The sequence below is a fragment of the Manis pentadactyla genome, chromosome 14, assembly GCF_030020395.1.
Source record: "Manis pentadactyla isolate mManPen7 chromosome 14, mManPen7.hap1, whole genome shotgun sequence".
Lineage (NCBI taxonomy): Eukaryota > Metazoa > Chordata > Mammalia > Pholidota > Manidae > Manis > Manis pentadactyla.
Genome location: NC_080032.1, coordinates 7,151,792 through 7,169,562, shown reverse-complemented (window position 1 = coordinate 7,169,562; position 17,771 = coordinate 7,151,792). Strand labels below are relative to the sequence as shown.

Genomic DNA, 17,771 nt, shown 5'->3' with positions numbered 1-17,771 from the left:
CTGAGCTCAGGGCCATGGGAAAGCAAGGATGGCTTGGGACGTGGGTCTTCTGGCAGTGGCAGCTTGGGGTTAAGGACCTGGGGTCTGGGTCTCCTTCCTTCTGCTGTGTGACCTCAGAGCCTATTTCTCTGTGGAATGGGGTGGGGTCTGTGCCCGCCTGTCTCATAGGACCCATCAGGGTCTGGAACATTCCTGAGGTGCCCAGAAGGATACTCTGCTCCAACCCCCCACTGCTGCCACTTTTTGTGCCCACTAGCACAGACCCAGCAAAGAGATGCCTTCTAGCCTGGCTGCTGGGGTGGGTGGTCACCGTATCTGCCATCAGCCCCCATCCAGAGGCCTGCAGCCGGGGAAGGGGAGGTGCAGGACTACAGGCGAGGCTGGCGGCCTGCATAGGACCCAGGCCAGTGAAGGCCCAGCTCCAGGTCAGAAGTCGGAGTACACTCAGTCCTGCAGCCAAGTCTCCCAGGACTAACCCAGGCCCACGTCGGGGTCCCCAAATTGTATGGTAGTGAACGCAGCTCCATACCAGCAGGTGAGCCTTATAGATCCATAGTTTGGAAACTCAAAATAGCCCCAGACTTGTGCCTGCCCTGGATGCAACCTCTCTCGACTCCTGAGCCTGTAAAATGCAGAAGGAGATTTCTCCCTGCCACCCCAACCTATGTCGGGGCACCGTCAGTGTAAATCCCTGCCCCTTCTGGAGAAGCAGGTTATGGTGGCTTAGGTGCGGCCAGGCAGGGAGGGTGGTCAGGGCCCTGAACCTGAGGTGAGTGCACCTCCTCCCCAGAGCCTTGCGGAGGGGCTGCTGGGGACCAAACCCCAGTTTATTCACCTGTCACGTGGGGCTGACACCACTCTTCCCCTGCAGAGGATTCTGCTAGTGAAGCTGAGACCAGGGACCCTGTGGGAGCAGGTCCGTTAGACATCACCGTTCTGTGTCACAGGACGCGGGCTCAGCGGGGCTGGGTGGCTCCGTGGGAACCAGGACTTCCGCCTCTTCAGAGTGGGTGGAGGGACCCCTTGCCCTGGACGCTCCCACGGGGGCGCTGGGGGCGAGGTGAGATGACAGGGAGGTGCCATGGGAGGGCTTGTTAAAGGGCTGCTGTGCCTGGGGCCAGCCCTCTCGAGCTCCAGGCTGGCCACTGGGGCTTGGCTCTCCCCTGGGGGTGGAGGGCCAGCCAGGCCCGGGAGGTGCCCAAACAGGGAGCCTCAGGCGAGGTGCTGGTCCACCCAGCTGTCCTGAGGAGACCTGGACACCCACCTCCTGGTAGGGTGTCACTCACCCAGAGCAGCTGCTGAGTTCTGGGGCTCCGTGGGTGGGAAAGAAGCAGGCAGTCACTGGAGAAGCTCCCTTGCAGGCCTGGGATGGCAGCAGAGGCGAGTGTCTGGCGGGGCCTGACCGTGGGGCCAGGGCCTTCCTCCGGGGGAGATCTGAGGAGCAGCTGGAGGGTCTGTGGGGCGCTGTTTCACCCGGCGCCCCCATCGCCTCCCTGGTTCCTCCTGACAGCCCTTCAGGGTGCTGCTGCTCTGACCCATGTGGGGGCCGGGCTCGTGCCTGTCTCGCTCCAGAAAGGCGCGTGTCTACCCCTCAGGGCCAGCGTGTGCTGTGTGTGCCCGGTGCTCGCGCGAGAGCAGCAGGTGGGCAGGCTGGGCGCGGCAGCCAGAGACCACAGGTGCGGGGGGCCCGAGGAACCGGCCGGAGCTGGGCAGAGGGGCACATCCGGGTCCCTGGCGTGGCCCGTGCTGGCGGCCGAGGCCCGGGCCCTCCTCTCCCCTCCGAGGACGGGAGCAGAAGGAGCAGAGCCTGCTTCCTAAGAGTGGGGGGGAGCCGCTTGTGGGCCTGGGAAGCTGGAAAGAATCTGGATGTCACAGCAGGTCCCGGGGCCTGGAGAGCCCCTCAAAGTACGTGATACGATAGGAACTTGGAGGGAACCTGGTAGCAAGTTCCAGTCCCCGCTCCTCTGCCAGAGGAGCCCTGCGCCTCCGAGAGCCAGGCGGCCCGGCAGAATGTGGTCTTCCTTCGCTTCCCTCTGGGCTCCTTGGGCTCCTTGGGCTCCTTGGGCTCCGGCGGGGCCGGGGGCCGGACGAGCCTCGGGTCCAGCACACGCACAGCGAGGAGGTGGCAGCTCAGCACCCGGGCCCCACTGCGAGGAGGAGCCAGCGCCATCGGCTGCTGGTGGTGACTAGCTCCGGCGTCCAGGGCAGGCGCCTGCCCCTAGGCTGGCTCCCAGAAAGCCGGCGTTGCCCTGGCCCCGCAGAAGCTAAGCGGGCGGCGAAGGTGTCTGAGAGCGCCCCGGCGAGGCGGACGGGGGAGACGGGGCAGACGGGCCCCGGCCCCAGGCCCCGGGCTCACGGGCCCCCCCCTCCCTCCCCAGGCCTGCAGGGACTTCCTGGAACTAGCCGAGACACACAGCCGCAGGTGGCAGCGCGCGCTGCAGTATGAGCAGGAGCAGCGCACCCACCTGGAGGAGACCATCGAGCAGCTGGCCGAGCAGCACGACAGCCTCGAGCGGGCCTTCCGCAGCGCCCCCGGCCGCGCCGCCCACCCCGCCAGGAGCCTCAGTGCGGGTGAGCAGCCCGGGGCCGCCGGCCTGGCCGGGTCCCCTTCTCGGGGCAGCCCGGCCTCTGCCCACCTGACTGCCGCTGCATCCACGCCACCCGCGGCCCCCCAAGCCCCCCAGCTGGCTCTGCTTCCACAGCCACCGTACCCACACCCACACACATTTGGGCGTAGCTTGGCCAGGTCTGGCCTATTTCCTGTGCCCGCCACCAACTAGCAACAGTCTCCCTGTATCTGGGTTCCAATTATCAAAAAAAGAGTTTAGTGAGCCTGTCTGTGCCCCCCGGCAGGGCTGCCCAGATGCCAGGTGGCAGCACCTGACCTTGAGTTGGGGGGGTCACGGGTACCCTGGGGAGGGGGTCTGTCAGAGGGAAGCTGGGCCGCAGACGAACTGATCAGCATGTTGAGAGACAAGGGGAGGCTTCCAGAAGAAGGAAGGCCTCTGAGCCCGAGAAGTGAGAGGACAGCACATTCCAGAAAAGGGAGCAGGGGTGGCCGCGGCCACGTTAGTCAGAACTCAGTGCCTGGAGTCGGGAGGGGGTGGGCGATGGGGCGGCTCTGGGCTCAGCCTTCCTTGGGTGGCTGGGGGTTTTGAAGCTGCACCCTGAGCAGCAGCTTGGCGTGTGTCTCTAGGAAGCCTCTTAGCGTCCAAAGGAGGTGACAGTGAGGAAGATGAAGATTCCGAGTACTTCGATGCCATGGAAGACTCCCCGTCCTTCATCACCGTGATCGCCGAGGCCAAAGAGGACAGGTGGGTGTTCCAGGCAGGGCCGCTGTCGGCTGGCCAGCCCTTCCACCCTGTTCTTGTGTGCCATCTGTGCTTTGTACTTGCATTATTTTTTAAGTCTTGCTCCAGATGGTATTTTTGTTTAGACTGGTTCTGTTCTTTCTTAAATTAAAAATGCCCAACTAGAGTTTGTATCAGGATTTCATTCTAAAGGAGAGAGAGAACAGGGGATTGGCTGGATCCGGTTCTAGCCTGAGCAGATGGGTAGGGGCTGGGACCCAAAGGCTGCAGTCCAGAAAGGCCTGGCTGGCTCCATGTTGCCACAGAGCTGCACGGGGTCCCAACCACTCCCTCCACCGTGACAGCATTCTGGAACAGACAAGAGATGCAGGAAGTCTCTTTTTTCTATTTCCAGGCCTTTGTTTTATTTTCCATAAAAGCCTACTCTTTCCAGATGTTTCCAAATACACAGTAGAACACACAGGAACAGCCGGGACATTAACTAGCACCAAAAGCCCTGGTGTAAGCCGCTCTGGGACCCCTGGGAAGGCCTGTGGCTGTGGGCTGTCCAGGGAAACTAAACTCAGGGAGAAAACCGTACAGCACTGTGGGAGGAAGAGCGCGAGGCGGCGGGCAGGCCAAGTCAGAGGGAGCAGGCACGCGGGGCTGGAGCATAGATTTAACATAATTAGGAGTTCAGTCCTCATTTGGATCTTTTATTCTCCTCGAATTGCTTAAGGTCCTAATAACAGAAGGGCTGGCAAGTATGGCAGCATTTAGGAACACAGGGGTCTGGGGTGCCTTTTGCGAGCTGGGAAGGAGCTGCTACTCCAGGTCCCAGGGGCAGTGACATAACTGACCGCAGCCTGGGCTGCCCCCTGCCACGTTCACCCAGGGGACACATAGCGTCAGAGAGTCTCCCGTGCTCACCCACGAGTGTGCCCTCAGGCAGGCATCAGCCTCTGTGAGGACCTGCCAGCCTCCCAGCGGCCTCCCCCTACACCTGTCCCGCAGCCCGCCGCGCCCCATGCTGCCTTCCATGGGCTCATCCCGGTTTCTTCCGGGGAAAGGGCTGTTTTGGTCCTGCTTACTCCTCAGGAAGTGTCTGGTCCTAGCGGCCCTGGTGGCCTCGGGATTTGTCCGTCACTGGCCTCCCCTTCGTGTCTCCTGCAGAAAAGCTGAGGGTGAGACGACAGGCTTTGCGGACTGGACCTCATCAGACAATGTGAGTGAGGGGCAGACCCCGAGCATGCCTGGCAGGGGAGGCTGATCGTCTGATCTCAGGGTCCCTGGGGCAGACCAGTGCCCTGGTGGCCTGCGGGCCCCAGCCCAGGCAGAGCAGCCAGCCACTCATGCCAGCAGCAAGCCAGTGCCAGCTGGGTCCTGACTGAGCCGAGGCCCGGAGGGCAGAGGGGCTCTCTGGCCCCCGCTGACAGGCACCCTCTCTTTCTCTGGCAGGTGCTAGACAGCGCCTCACTGGTGCCCAAGGGCACCCCCAAGGTCCAGAGGCGGGCACGCATCCCTGACAAGCCCAACTACAGCCTCAATCTCTGGAGCATCATGAAGAACTGCATCGGCCGTGAGCTCTCCAAGATCCCCATGCCGGTAGGTGCCCGCTCAGGCAGGGCTGCCTCTGTGGGTCCCAGGGGCTCTCTTCTCGGGCGTGCATGAGGAGCGGTGGTCTGTGTGAAGTGCAAGTGGCCCCAGGCGTCATTTTCTTAGTGACACTTGGGGAGCCTGTCACCAATTACTGAGTCATGTTTATTACTGCGGAAATCTCCCTGAGAGTGGGGTCTCGGGCTCTGAGGGGAAGGGGCTAGGGACGGGCTCTAGTCTGATCAGAGATGCAGGGCTCCAGAGCACCTCTGTGCCTGACAGGGCCCCTCAACATCCCTTCACCCCAGACCTCAGAGTTAGGAGTGGTAGGGTGTGGGGACAGGTAGGCCCTCCTCCATGCTAGTAACTGTCCCTGGTGCCCACCCCTGCGAGGTCACACAGCTGGTTGAGGGGAGGACTAGCACCTCTTGCCCCCAAGGCAGCAATGGTATCTTCAGAGAGAAGAGCTGGGGGCTTCAGGCCAAACTTGGTTTCACTGTGTGGCCTGGAATAAGCCCCTTCATATCTCTGGCCTCTGCAGCCACACTGCACACTGGGGAGAATGACAGCGCCCCTTCCCAGTGTCCTCGAGGATGAAACGAGAGCACGAGGAAGCCCCTACCCACAGCTGGCCCAGGCCCAGGCCAGCATTACAGGGGCCCTCCGCAGGAGCGTGCCACAGAAAACACCCGCTTAGAATGTGAGGACCTGCTTCATCCACCCATTCATTTATTCGCTCACTGACTCACTGACAGATTCAGTGCTGAGCAAGTCAAAAAACCAGACTTCATGGTGTTTGCATCCTGGGAGGGGAAGTGGACAGTAAATGGAGTGAGGTGTATGGGATATGGCAGGTCAGAAAGGCAGAGGGCTGGGGAGGTGAACACACAGGAGTGTAATTGTAAAGGTGCTGCCTGAGCAGCAGGTCCCTGAACACCTGAAACAGGCAGGGGTGCTGTGCTGACAGGTCTGCACTGGGCCCGGGATGGGCAGCGTGCGCAGCACCCGTCTGACTGGCCCACTGCCCACTGCCCACCTGCCCGCAGGTCAACTTTAACGAGCCCCTGTCCATGCTGCAGCGGCTGACGGAGGACCTGGAGTACCACCACCTGCTGGACACCGCGGTGCACTGCACCAGCTCCGTGGAGCAGATGTGCCTGGTGGCCGCCTTCTCCGTGTCCTCCTACTCCACCACCGTACATCGCATCGCCAAGCCCTTCAACCCCATGCTGGGGGAGACCTTCGAGCTGGACCGCCTCGACGACATGGGCCTGCGCTCCCTGTGCGAGCAGGTGAGGCCTACTCACAGTCCTGCCGGGCCTGGGAGGTGAGACGCAGCCTCGGGTCCTGGGTCTCTTGTGATGGGGCGGTGCAGGGACACACCGTCCCAGAGGGGCGCTCCTCTGGGCCAGGAACCGAGGAGCAGTGGTGGAGGGACGTTTGCAGGGTGCTGTCAGGAAGTCAATGGACTGAACTGTGGGGTCACCAATGAGCTAGAAGGCAGCAGGCAGGAAGGAGCCTACCATTGGTGGTGACCTGCAGCCTGAGGAGTGAAGAGGGGTCCAGGGCCCCTGCCCTGTGGTCCGGGGTCAGCCTGTCCCCAGCCTCTCCTTCCCTTCTCCATGCCACCCCCACAGAGACATGCATTCTCCCCATGGGGGCATCTCAGCCTGAGCCTAGGCATCCTTGTCTGGAGGGGGCCAGTCCGTTGGTGCCTCACTAGGTGCAGGGGAGCCTGGACATGCGCTGCATGAAAGCAGCAGGATAGAACTTCCTGGGTGGCTGCTGTGCGCCTGCTGCTCATGCCAGGCCCTGCGCCAGGGTGAGCTCAGAGAGCCGACAGTGCGTGCTCTGGGCTCGTTTAAAAGGCGTGCTCTGGGTGCTGTGCAAATCTGGGGGAGATGGTTGCAGTGGCCAGGCCCGGGGAGGTGGGCAGTCAGAACAGGAGTGTTGGGAAGATGGAACCTAGTGGTTTTCCGGTTCCCTGGTGTGTGGATGTGGAGAGGGAGGGAGGCAAGCAGGGAAGGTGGCAAGGACGACCCCAGGGTTCTGGCCTGAACTACCAAGTGCGTTTCTTCATTCAACGCAGTTGGTCAGATGCCCGTGATGTGCCAGGTACTGAGGGTACAGCCAGCTGGGAAGTGACCAGATGGGGTGCCTGTTCACAGGGCAGGGGCGGGGGCTATGTCAGGTGGCTCTGGCTATTCCGGATCCATAGAGGTCAAGCAGCAGTTTGAGGCAGAGAGAGTGAGGGAGAAGTAGCAGGGTCTGAGGCAGTGGATGGGCAGTCACAGGGTGGAGGCGGCGTGACCCCAGAGTTGTTCTGGGGGCACAGCAAGGCTGTAGTGGGGAGCACAGGGCTGCGGGTGAGCAGGGAGGCCTGCAGAGAGGATTCTGCACCTGCCCACTGTGGCCTGGGGGCAGATTCTGGATGTATTTTGAAGAACAGCCAGGATTTGCTTAAGGGTTAGAGGAGGAACACGAGCAAGGGGGTCCAGGGATGAGTCCCCAGCACCTGGTGGGAGCAGCTGGAAGACGAGATCCAGCGGAGGAGGAGGCGGTAATGCTGAGCCCCAGGGCCAGCCTCTCGGGGTGTCCTTCCTGATTTTTCCTACAGGGTGGCTCCAGTGGGCGCATGAGGGCTGCCGCTGTAGGGGACCAGCAGTGGTCGGCGGGTGCGGCCTGCGCTGCTGAGGTTAGGAAGGCAGCGAGGTGCCGCTTAGGTGGGAGGTTCAGGCGGGACGCTGTCAGGAGCGCCGGTTGAGGCGCCGTGTGAGTGGGGATGTCCCAGGGCAGCTGAAGTGTACGGCGCAGGGTGAGTGCTGCAGCCGCAAGACACAGCCAGGGCGCTGAGGAGGCCAGACCCTGGGGCCCTGCGGCAAAGGAGCCACGGGAGCCAGAACAGCAGCGGGGAGTTAATGGGGCCCCTTGGCAGCAGAGACAACAGGAGGGGGTGCCGGCCCCACCTGTGCCCTCAGTCGCCATGGCTTTCCCGGCCTGGGCCACCTCAGTGTAGCATGGCAAAACAGGTGAGGGGGGCTAACTAGAAAGAGGGCACGGAAGCCCTTGGCAGAGCAGGGCACCATCACCTCACTGGCCTGCATGGGCACACCCCTGAGGGGCAGGCTCTGTCATTGCTCCTCACGGCCAGCCGCCTGGGCTGCTCTTACTGCCGCACACTCACTTTTCTCTGAGTGACTACTGTTCCTGGGGGCCTGCTGGGGTCTGTGGTCCCCCCAGGGAGCAGCCATCTACAGCGAGCAGGCAGACTGGCTTGGGGTGGGAGCAGGCCTGGCTGGTGTCCCGCAGACGCTCATGTCCTGTGCGTCTGGTCTCAGGTGAGCCACCACCCACCATCGGCGGCACACTATGTGTTCTCCAAGCATGGCTGGAGCCTCTGGCAGGAGATCACCATCTCCAGCAAGTTCCGAGGGAAATACCTCTCCATAATGCCACTAGGTGAGCTGGGCCCTGTGTTCTTCCAGGGCAGAAAGACATCTGGACAGGGGGAAGGTTTGCCAACCCAGAAGCCAGGCTGGGGCCTCTGTGGGTGACACTGGCAGGCTTCCTGCATGAATACTGCTTCTGGTTCTTAGGACCCTGGGACTGGGGGCAGGCAGGCTGGCCATGACCCCTGACCCCATGTCTGGCCTCCAGGTGCCATCCACTTAGAATTCCAGGCCAGTGGGAATCACTACGTGTGGAGGAAGAGCACCTCAACTGTCCATAACATCATCGTGGGCAAGCTGTGGATCGACCAGGTCAGGGGGCGCCCTCAGGGAGGGGCGTGTGGCCCAGGGATCAACCCCTGACTGTACCCTCCCCTCACCAGACGGGGGACATCGAGATTGTGAACCATAAGACCAAGGACCACTGCCAGCTGAAGTTCCTGCCCTACAGCTACTTCTCCAAGGAAGGAGCCCGGAAGGTCAGCAAGGCCACCTCTTAGGGCCTCGGGGGCAGTGGGGGCCCGGGGCAGGGTGTGTACCTGCGCTGGTCCTGCCGATGTCCGCAGGTGACAGGAGTGGTGAGTGACAGCCAGGGCAAGGCCCACTACGTGCTGTCAGGGTCGTGGGATGAACAGATGGAGTGCGCCAAGATTGTGCAAAGCGGCCCCAGCAGCCCCAGCTCAGACGGGAGGCAGAAGACAGTGTACCAGACGCTGCCCGCCAAGCTGCTGTGGAAGAAGTACCCACTGCCGTGAGTGAGGGTCGGGGGAGGAGAGGGCAGGGGCCCCTGCCAGACTGGGGTGAGCAGCTGTCAGGGGGCAGAGAGCAGTGTCCGGAGGCCCGACACTCAACTGTGAGGCGGCGTGATGACACCAGGTGGCAGCAAGTCTAACGACAGTCCCCACAGTCCAAGGAATCAGAATCAAAGGTGGAAACAAGTGCAGGAAACAAAGCTATAAAAAGTGGCACAGCAGTTCCCCAGACATCAAAGAAAAAACAACTGAAGTCAAGAATTCCATGGGAAGGTTTATTAGACTCTGTCCATTGAACATAGGTCAGATAAAGAGACAAAACCTGGAAAAGACAAACGCTCAGGAGAGGCTGCTGACCACCTGGTGACCCAGAGTGAGTCCCTAGAGCCACAGACCCTTGGGAAGGTTCTCCAGGCGTGCGTATGCACATCACGTTCCAGAGAGGGGGCCAGCCCCTTCTAGGAAGGGTTCAGGGGGAGAGAGGGAGCAGCAAATAGATAATTTCCATGCCTAAACCCATACAGTGAAACTGCTGAAACTAAATCAGAGAGAAAATAAATTTAAATTTTAAAGACAATACTTTCTGCGGAACAGACTAACAGCTGTCTCATCGGCAATAATGGGAGCTTGAAGACAGTCCAATGATATATCTTCCATGTGTGGAAAGATTCACACCCACTAAGGACATCTTTACAGAGTGGAGTTGAAATAGACATTTTTAGACAAAAACTCGTTTGCTCCCAGCAGACACACACTGAAGGATCTGCCTCTGGCAGAAGGAAACTTGCCCCAGGTGGAAGATCTGAAACATGAATGAAGAACAAAAGCTATGGACCTAAATGAACACTGAGTAAACAAGAACAATGTTTTATATGGTTTTAAATCTAAACAGAGAATACAAATGTGTGATCACTAAGTCAGAAGAAGGATAAATGAAAGGAGGCCCCTGTGCTACCCAAAAAGAGGGTCAAGATGTGCATTTTCGACTTTTGACTATATCAAGTATATATGTTGTAATTCGTAGAATAACTACTAAAATATTCTAATTGGAACCCCAAAAGGAAAAGAAATAAAAATAGAGGGGAGAGAGAAACAGAGATGAAAGACCTTGGGTTGAAAGGGCCTGTAGCATTCCAGAGACAAGAGACAAAGAAAATGAAATTAAAAGGTAAAATTTTCTGTCCAGCCAAGCTACCATTCAAATATGAGGGCATTATAAAAAAATGCCCTCAGGCAAACAGCCTCAGGTTTTGCCACACGAAAACCCTAAGGAAAATGGCATCAGATACTAGTGCTTTAAAAAGGGGAGAACAAAATCCAGAAGGTCCTGCAGTGGGTACATGAAGTAAAGTTGTGTTACTTCAAATTACTAAGACCCACAGAAAAGATAAAATATTCCCATGATAATCCAGAATTAAAAGAGTAGATACAGCCAACAAGACCGTGTTTGGGGAGACAGAGGACGCCAAGGGATGTGAAGGACTGCTGATGTTTTAAGCAGTAAATTAACACTGTAGAAGTAAGGCCAAGCATAATGGATATAAATAAATGAAACTCCCCATTTAAAAAGCAACACAGTGACTGACTGGATCTTTTAAAATTCAGATATACTCTCCTTCTAAGAGATACTCAAAGATGTGTGAGGGTTAAAAGATCATGAAAATATTAACTAAAGACCTATAATAAATAATTACAGTACATTTTAATTGAAATGAACTTTAAGAGTTGCTACATGATAAAAGATAAAAGAGTTTCAGACAGTATGCATGTAATGATAATGAAATAGCCTCAAAAATATACAAGCACATATGGAAAATAAAGGGAAAAACAGGTAAATCCATTAATCACCACATGGAGACAGAGATTTCCACCCCCCTCTCACATGTGGACAGGTGAAATGGGAAAAACACGGCTGTGAAGGAGCTCAAAACGCCACAAGATACGCATATAACGTACAGCTGCAACAATCAGGGAACATGTGTTTTACTTAGTTATACATGGAATGTATGCAAAAACCAATCATGTATTAAATCTGAAGAAAGACAACAGATTTACAGAGGGTAGTGTCCAACCACAATCTATGATGAGATGATTAAGTTAGAAGTAGAACAAAATGACAGGAAGTCCCCATATATTTGGAAAGAATTTTAAGTTGCTAAATAACACATAAACAATAAGAGTGGACATTTTTAAACACCTAGAACTGAAGAAGGATGAAAAGATAGGACCGCTGGCTGGATGTAATCGAGGCCCTGCTTCAAAGGAAAGGTGCTGCCGTAAGCAGGTCGATACGCTCACTGACTCTGGCACTGTTTCTTCTCTTGGGTTTCCATTCTGAGAAATTAGAGAAAGTCCAACATATAAGCCCAAAGAAAGAAGAAAATGTACTTTAAAAATAAGAGCAGAGGTTAATAAGGCTTGAAAAGCCAACAGTTGATTCTTTGAGGAAAAAAAACTGACAAAACTGCTGGCAAGACTTGTCAAGAGATTATAGAAATTAATATTAATGAAGATAGTTTGAATTGACACAAAGTACAAAGATTAGAATTCAGATGGGAAGGACAAATTCTTGGAAAAATACAACTTACAAGAATGGATTCTAGAAGTATTTTAAAAAACATGAATAGTCCTCTAATAATTAAAGAAACTGAAGTAGTAGATTAAAAATCCCCACAAGGAAAACACAAAGCCCAGATAATTTTATATGTGAATTCTACCAAATTTTCAAGAAATGTATTATCCCAATTTTATATAAAATCTCCCAGGCCATATAAGTAGAAGAAATACTCTCCTCTTTTACTGTGAAGCCAGGATAATCCTGATATCAAACCAGGCAAAAAGGTACTATAGTGAAAATATAAAAGTTCTCTCCTATTTCACTCATGAATATATAAGCAAAATTCCAAAACAGGACATTAGAAAATCTAATCTAACAGTGCATAAAAAAGACAGGTATTCAAGGATAATTTCATATTAGAAAATTCATAAGTGAATCCATAATTAATAAATTAACAGACCTCAATAAATTCAGCAAAAGCATTTTAGATGCTCAATATAAGATAAATATGCAAGAGTCAGTTGCATTTCTACACACCAAGCAAAAACTAGAAAATACAATTTTAAGACAAGACACCAATTATATTATCAGAGTCATGGACCTTGTAATAAATTTTATATTCCAGACTTCTATAGAGAAAATTGTAAAACTTTACTGATATATCAAAGAAGAGCTAAATAAATGGAAGAAATACAATGTTCATAGGTAGAAAGACTTAGTATTACAAAGATGCCATGATCTAAAGAGTCAATAGATCAAAAATCCCAATAGTGACGTTCACAGAACTTGGTATTATGATTTTTAAATTTATGTTGAATAAAGACCCAGGACATTTTTAAAGAAGAACAGAGAAAAGAGGACTTGCCCTATTAGCTATACGACTTATTTTGAAACTCTAGTGGAAAAGAATAGTGAGCCCAGAAACAGACCAATGGATGTATGTGTTTTGGGTATAAAACAAAGATGGCAGATCATGTGGAAAGACGGCCCTGCTCACTGAAAGGACTTGGGAAGATGGCTACTCATATGGGAAAAGGTGAACTGAACCTCAGGGCCCTTACACTACAACAAAAATTGACTCCAGAGAAAGGTCTTACAGTAAGTACTAAGTTTGACCTCCTATTAAACAGTAAGTTAAACTCTAAGTAGAAAATACAGATGAATATCTTTTAGACCTTAAGTAAATATATCTTCAGACTCAAAAACGCACTGATATTCAACTATATTAAAATATGTTGATTCGTAAATTCTCAATCATAATGTAATTTGGTTTTACAGGGATAGCAGCACAGCATGGAGAACATAGCCAGGGATTCTGTAACGTCTTCCTATGTTGCAGATAGTAACTGCACTAGTTGGGGTAAGGATTTAATAATATGGGTAACCGTTGAACCACTGTGTTGTCCACTTGAAACCAATATAATATTATATATCAATGATACTTCAATTTTAAAAAAAGGAAAAAATACATTGATTCATTAAAAGAAAGTTTGCTCATTAAAAGACAACTTGAGTAAAGTGAAAAGAACTTTGAGAAGGTAATTATAATACTTATATCTGACAAAGGATTAGTATCAAGAATACATAAAAATATTTTACCACAAATAAATAATAATTTTAAAAGAATAGATAAAGAACTTCTAATCAATAAGTAAAACAAAAGTAATCCAGTGGGAAAAGTGCAAGAGTCATGCACAAGAATTTTACAGAAAAACATGTAAAGCCAGTCATCCTATGAAAATGATCACATCACTGGTAATCGGGGAAATGCAAATCAAAACCACAATGAGGTACCATTTTATTTGAAAAAACAAAAAGGTCAGACAATATCAAGTGCTGAAAAAGATGTAGATCTATGGTATCTCTTACACATTGCTGGTGGGAGTGTGAACTGTTGGAAAGCAGGCTGGCCTTACCTCCTAAAGAACATCTCAGACTCTTCTATAGCCCAGCAATTCCACTTTTGGGAGTATACTCAAGTTCCTGCAAATGTACAACAGGAAACATGCATAAGATTACTCCAAAGCAAACCTAACAACCCAAAGTTTTGGATAAATAACGGATATTCATAGGAGGGAAAATTATATACAATAGTTGAAGCAAATGAACCACAGCAAGCAACAATATAAATTTTATCAATATTAAAAAAAAAAAAAAGCAAGTCCCAGGGAGTTACATACACCATGATAATTCTTTTTATGCAGTTAAAAGAATGTAAGATAGATGCATATGAATACACACACAAGCACACTTTAACGATGCAAAAATAATTAAAGGGAAGGGACTGATGAACCCAGGAGTCCTGACTGGTGGCCACCTGGAAGGGGGATGTGTGGGGGAGTTTTCCATGTGGTTAGATGTAGGTTACATCAGGATTCTATTTTTTGTTTATGGGGTCAGGGGTGCATGAATCCCAGCAGGCTGTGCAAGGACCAGTGAAGAGGGTGTCAGGTATCCAGGATTATGACAAATCCCAAACTATGCAGCTGTGGTCCAAAAAAGGAGCAGAACAAAAAGAAAAACGATTTAAATCCAACACATCAGTAATTATGATGAATTCCCGGTAGGTTTTTAAAATCCAACTATGTGTGGTTTACAGGAGGTACATGTAAATAAGAAAATGAAGACTGGAATAAAAGGATGGAAAATGTATGTCTATGGAAATACCAAACAAAAGCTGCTGTGGCTACATTAACATCACAAAACAAACTCAAAAAAAGACTAGAGCTGTGAGGGAGAATATGATAGAGGTCAATTCACCAGGAAGATGAGTTTTAAATTTGAATGTACCCTGAACCTAATAACATAGTCTCAAAATATATGCAGGAAAAGTTGGTAGAATATAAGGAAAAATGGACTAATTTGCAACCAAAATGGGAAATTTTAACATACCTTTCTTAGTAATGGATATAAGAAGAAAAGTCAGGATCAGTTTGGACAGTAGAACCGAGTGGACAGTTACAGCGCGCTGCACTGGACAACTGTAGAAAACACCCTCTCTTCAATTACATATGGGACATTTGCAAAATTTGGCTGTAAGAACTGAAATTATACCACGTACACTGCCTCAAGACAATTATGATGGCTAGAAAAATCCCCGTATGTATATAAATTTAAGGAATATACTTCCAATTGATCCAGAGATCAAAGAAGATATAAAGTAAATTAGAAAATATAACTACATATTAATGAAAGTAATAATAAAAAATGGTGGGCTTCAGCTAGTATCTGGAGTGAAATGTGTAGCCTTAAAATGCACTTAACAGAAAAGAAGAAAAGCTGGGAAATACTGTGCTAATAAGCATCCATCTCAAGAAGTTAAGTAAAGAACAGCAAAGTAGAAGGAAGACTATAAAAGCAAAATCAAAGAGCAGAAAAACCTAAAGTAGGATCAGCAAAGCTTCATCTTCAACCAGCGGACCGAGGACGGGCCCCGCCGTGGCGTGCAGACCCGCGAGGAGGCGCACACCTCCTCCCCCGGGGGGCGGGGAGGGCGGTCGCGGGCCCCCGCCATGGGAACGAGGTCGCTGGGGAACAAGGTCACGGTGAGACACCTGGAGAGCGGGTCGGAATTTGCAGGTTCCCGCTGCGGTGTAACCGAGCAAGCACGCGGGGGGGCGGAGCTGGGGGCGGCCGGTGGGGCCGGACTCACGCGGGCCGCCCCGCAGGGAGAACGCCGAGAACATGTACTACTTCTCGGCGCTGGCCCTGACCCTCAACGAGCACGAGGAGGGCGTGGCGCCCACCGACAGCCGCCGGCGGCCCGACCAGCGGCTGATGGAGAAGGGCCGCTGGGACCAGGCCAACGCGGAGAAGCAGCGGCTGGAGGAGCAGCAGCGCTCGTCGCGGCGACGGAGGCTGGAGGCCTGTTCCCGGGGCTGCGGGGCCGAGGAAGGTGCGGCGGCCGGAGGGGGCGCGGGGGAAGGAGGGAGGGAGGGAGGAAGGGGCCCCCGGGGGCTGGGGGGGCGCCTCAGGGCGGGGCGGGGGTCATCCGGGTGGAGGGGAGCGCCCACCCGCGCCTTGTGCCCACCCAGCAGAGAAGGAGGCCGACGTGTACGTGCCGCTGTGGTTCGAGAGGAGGCCGGACCCGCTGACCGGGGAGACGGCCTGCATGTACAAGGGCGGCTACTGGGAGGCCAAGGAAAAGCAGGACTGGCACATGTGCCCCGACATCTTCTGAGCGCCCCCCTGCCCTGCAAAAACAGGCGACTGCACGGCTGGGCCACCTTTTCTTTAATGCACTCAGTTTAGTACCCAACAGCCCAAACCCCACCTTTTTGCTTTGTTTATTTATTTTATCTTTTAAAACTTTTGGGGTTCGCACCGCGGAAGGAGTAAGTGCTTGCCCGGCCCCGGCCCACTGGCTTGGGCGCTCTCGGGACCCCAGCCCCCAGTTACCACTCAGGCAGGCCGCCCGGGCCCTGGGCTGCCCCAGTCACCAGCCCCACCCAGGGAGGAGCCGGCCCCTCCTAGGGAGCTGCTTTTGACTTTTTAGAAAAATGATCTCCATTTCTTTCCAGCCAAGATATTTAGTAAATATTTTTAGTACAGCACTTAGCAGACACCTTTCTAAGTGTGCTTTCTTGCCATAGAACTGTCCTGGCAAGAGCACCTTTTTAAGACATTAGGAAGCCAGCCAGACAGACCCCTCAGAGTCAGAAGCGTTTTGTAGCTCAACCTAGCAACGCAGTGTTTGTATCTGAGCTGCCTGCCCCCCAGGAGCCCCGGACCTCTCAGAGAAGGGGACCCGCCACCTCCCAGGCCCAGGAGAGCACGGGTGGCAGGCCGAGGGGCAGGCCCCGCAGGTGCTCCCCACCCTGGCCCCAAATGAGCAATAAGGACAAACCCTCAGCCTGGGCTGGTGTCCTGGGCCCCAGAGACCCCAGCGCCTTGACCCCAGGTACCTCTAGGGTACCCCATCTCCACACTCCTTGAACTCTTTACTTACCTGATTTATATATATCACATATAAATAGATATATAATAGGTATTTTGCTTAAATTTCTGTGGTATGTGGAGGTGAAAAAATGAAGACAGGCGCTCCTGTCTGAGTTTCCTCCTGTCAGCTGTGACCTGCCCTCTCCTTGGACCCCCTCCCAATGGCTTCTGTCAATGGTGGCAGGACAGGCCACCATGGCCATTGTCCCAGCCCCACTCCAACCCTTCCCACTTCAGTTTGGTCCTAAAATTAATCACACGGTTTTTCCTGTTTACTCCAGGACTGGTTTTGATTTAACAAAAAAAAACTTAAGTGAAACCACCAATGTACGAAATGCCTCAGGGTGCCCACCCCAGAGTCAGGGTGGGCAGGGCAGTGCCTCTCCCAGGTGGTGGCAGAGCTGTGCAATGTACCTCTCCTCAACACTGTGTGAGCAAGCACCTTCTGACTGGGAATAAAAACACTGACTTTGGAGTTTTCCGTGGCCCTGACCCTGAGTGTGACGTGGTGGCGTAGGACTGACACAGGACAGGTCAGCATACACAAGGGGACTTTATTCTGCTCACAAAGGGCAGGCAACGGAAGGCTGGTCTGGGTTGGAAGGAAGGGGAGGGAAGGGAAGACCCGGTGGGAAAGGGCCTGGGCCAGGCTGCAGAGGGCTGAGACTGAACCTGGGGGGCAGCCCAGCACTGCCTGGTCTCTCTGGGACCCGACCAAACCGAGCCATGGGCCATCCTGTGAGGGAACGCCTGCCCTGGTTGAGTTCCAAGGTCACTTAACAACCATGACCTTGGCTGCTTTTGTTGCTCCAGGTTGCCAAGGAACTCAGAGCTTTAGCTTCCAGGGCCTGGCCAAGAACAGCCGGCCCACTGGGCCCTCTTCCCACTGCCAGTGCTTCCAGGAGAGAAGAGGGGGTGAAGCAGGTAACCAGAGGGGCAGCCAAGCCAGGCCCTCACACAGCTCCTCCCTGCCCAGGCCCTTGGGGAGGCAGGCCCGGGCGAGTCCCCGCAGAGAGGTGGGAGAGGCCGTTCTCACTGGATCAAGGCGGGCAGGAGCGAGGCAGCCCCAGGAAGGACCAGACCCAGGGCCGGTGGGCAGGGAGCCTGCCAGGAAAGAGGACGGTCTGCATGGGCAAATCCCAGAAGTGACAAATGCCAGCCCCCAGAGGCAAAGTGAGGGATAGAAGAG

At 53.4% G+C, this 17,771-nt stretch overlaps 1 protein-coding gene and 1 long non-coding RNA gene across 6 annotated transcripts in view; one reads left to right on the top strand and one right to left on the bottom strand.

Annotated features, from left to right (window-relative positions):
- The window catches only part of OSBP2 (oxysterol binding protein 2), a 159,016-nt gene extending 141,949 nt beyond the window's left edge, over window positions 1-17,067 (top strand). For 2 of the 5 annotated variants that reach the window (XM_057492576.1, XM_057492580.1), the window contains 11 exons: window positions 2,379-2,571; window positions 3,197-3,314; window positions 4,464-4,515; window positions 4,749-4,895; window positions 5,933-6,178; window positions 8,225-8,345; window positions 8,544-8,647; window positions 8,719-8,814; window positions 8,902-9,086; window positions 15,313-15,539; window positions 15,679-17,067. In XM_057492576.1, the coding sequence (XP_057348559.1) occupies window positions 2,379-2,571; window positions 3,197-3,314; window positions 4,464-4,515; window positions 4,749-4,895; window positions 5,933-6,178; window positions 8,225-8,345; window positions 8,544-8,647; window positions 8,719-8,814; window positions 8,902-9,086; window positions 15,313-15,539; window positions 15,679-15,824 (1,635 nt within the window). In that variant the 3' untranslated portion in view covers window positions 15,825-17,067. Of the gene's footprint in view, window positions 1-2,378; window positions 2,572-3,196; window positions 3,315-4,463; window positions 4,516-4,748; window positions 4,896-5,932; window positions 6,179-8,224; window positions 8,346-8,543; window positions 8,648-8,718; window positions 8,815-8,901; window positions 9,087-9,389; window positions 9,564-15,312; window positions 15,540-15,678 lie in introns of those variants that run through there. The other 3 variants (XM_057492578.1, XM_057492577.1, XM_057492579.1) reach the window with 3 other exon arrangements.
- On the bottom strand, window positions 9,342-14,041 carry LOC130680883 (uncharacterized). Its single transcript, XR_008993907.1, has 2 exons — window positions 13,561-14,041; window positions 9,342-9,889 (listed from the first exon to the last, which is right to left on the bottom strand). It is a non-coding gene; the product is annotated as an uncharacterized LOC130680883 (long non-coding RNA).
- Window positions 17,068-17,771: the final 704 nt, after the last annotated feature.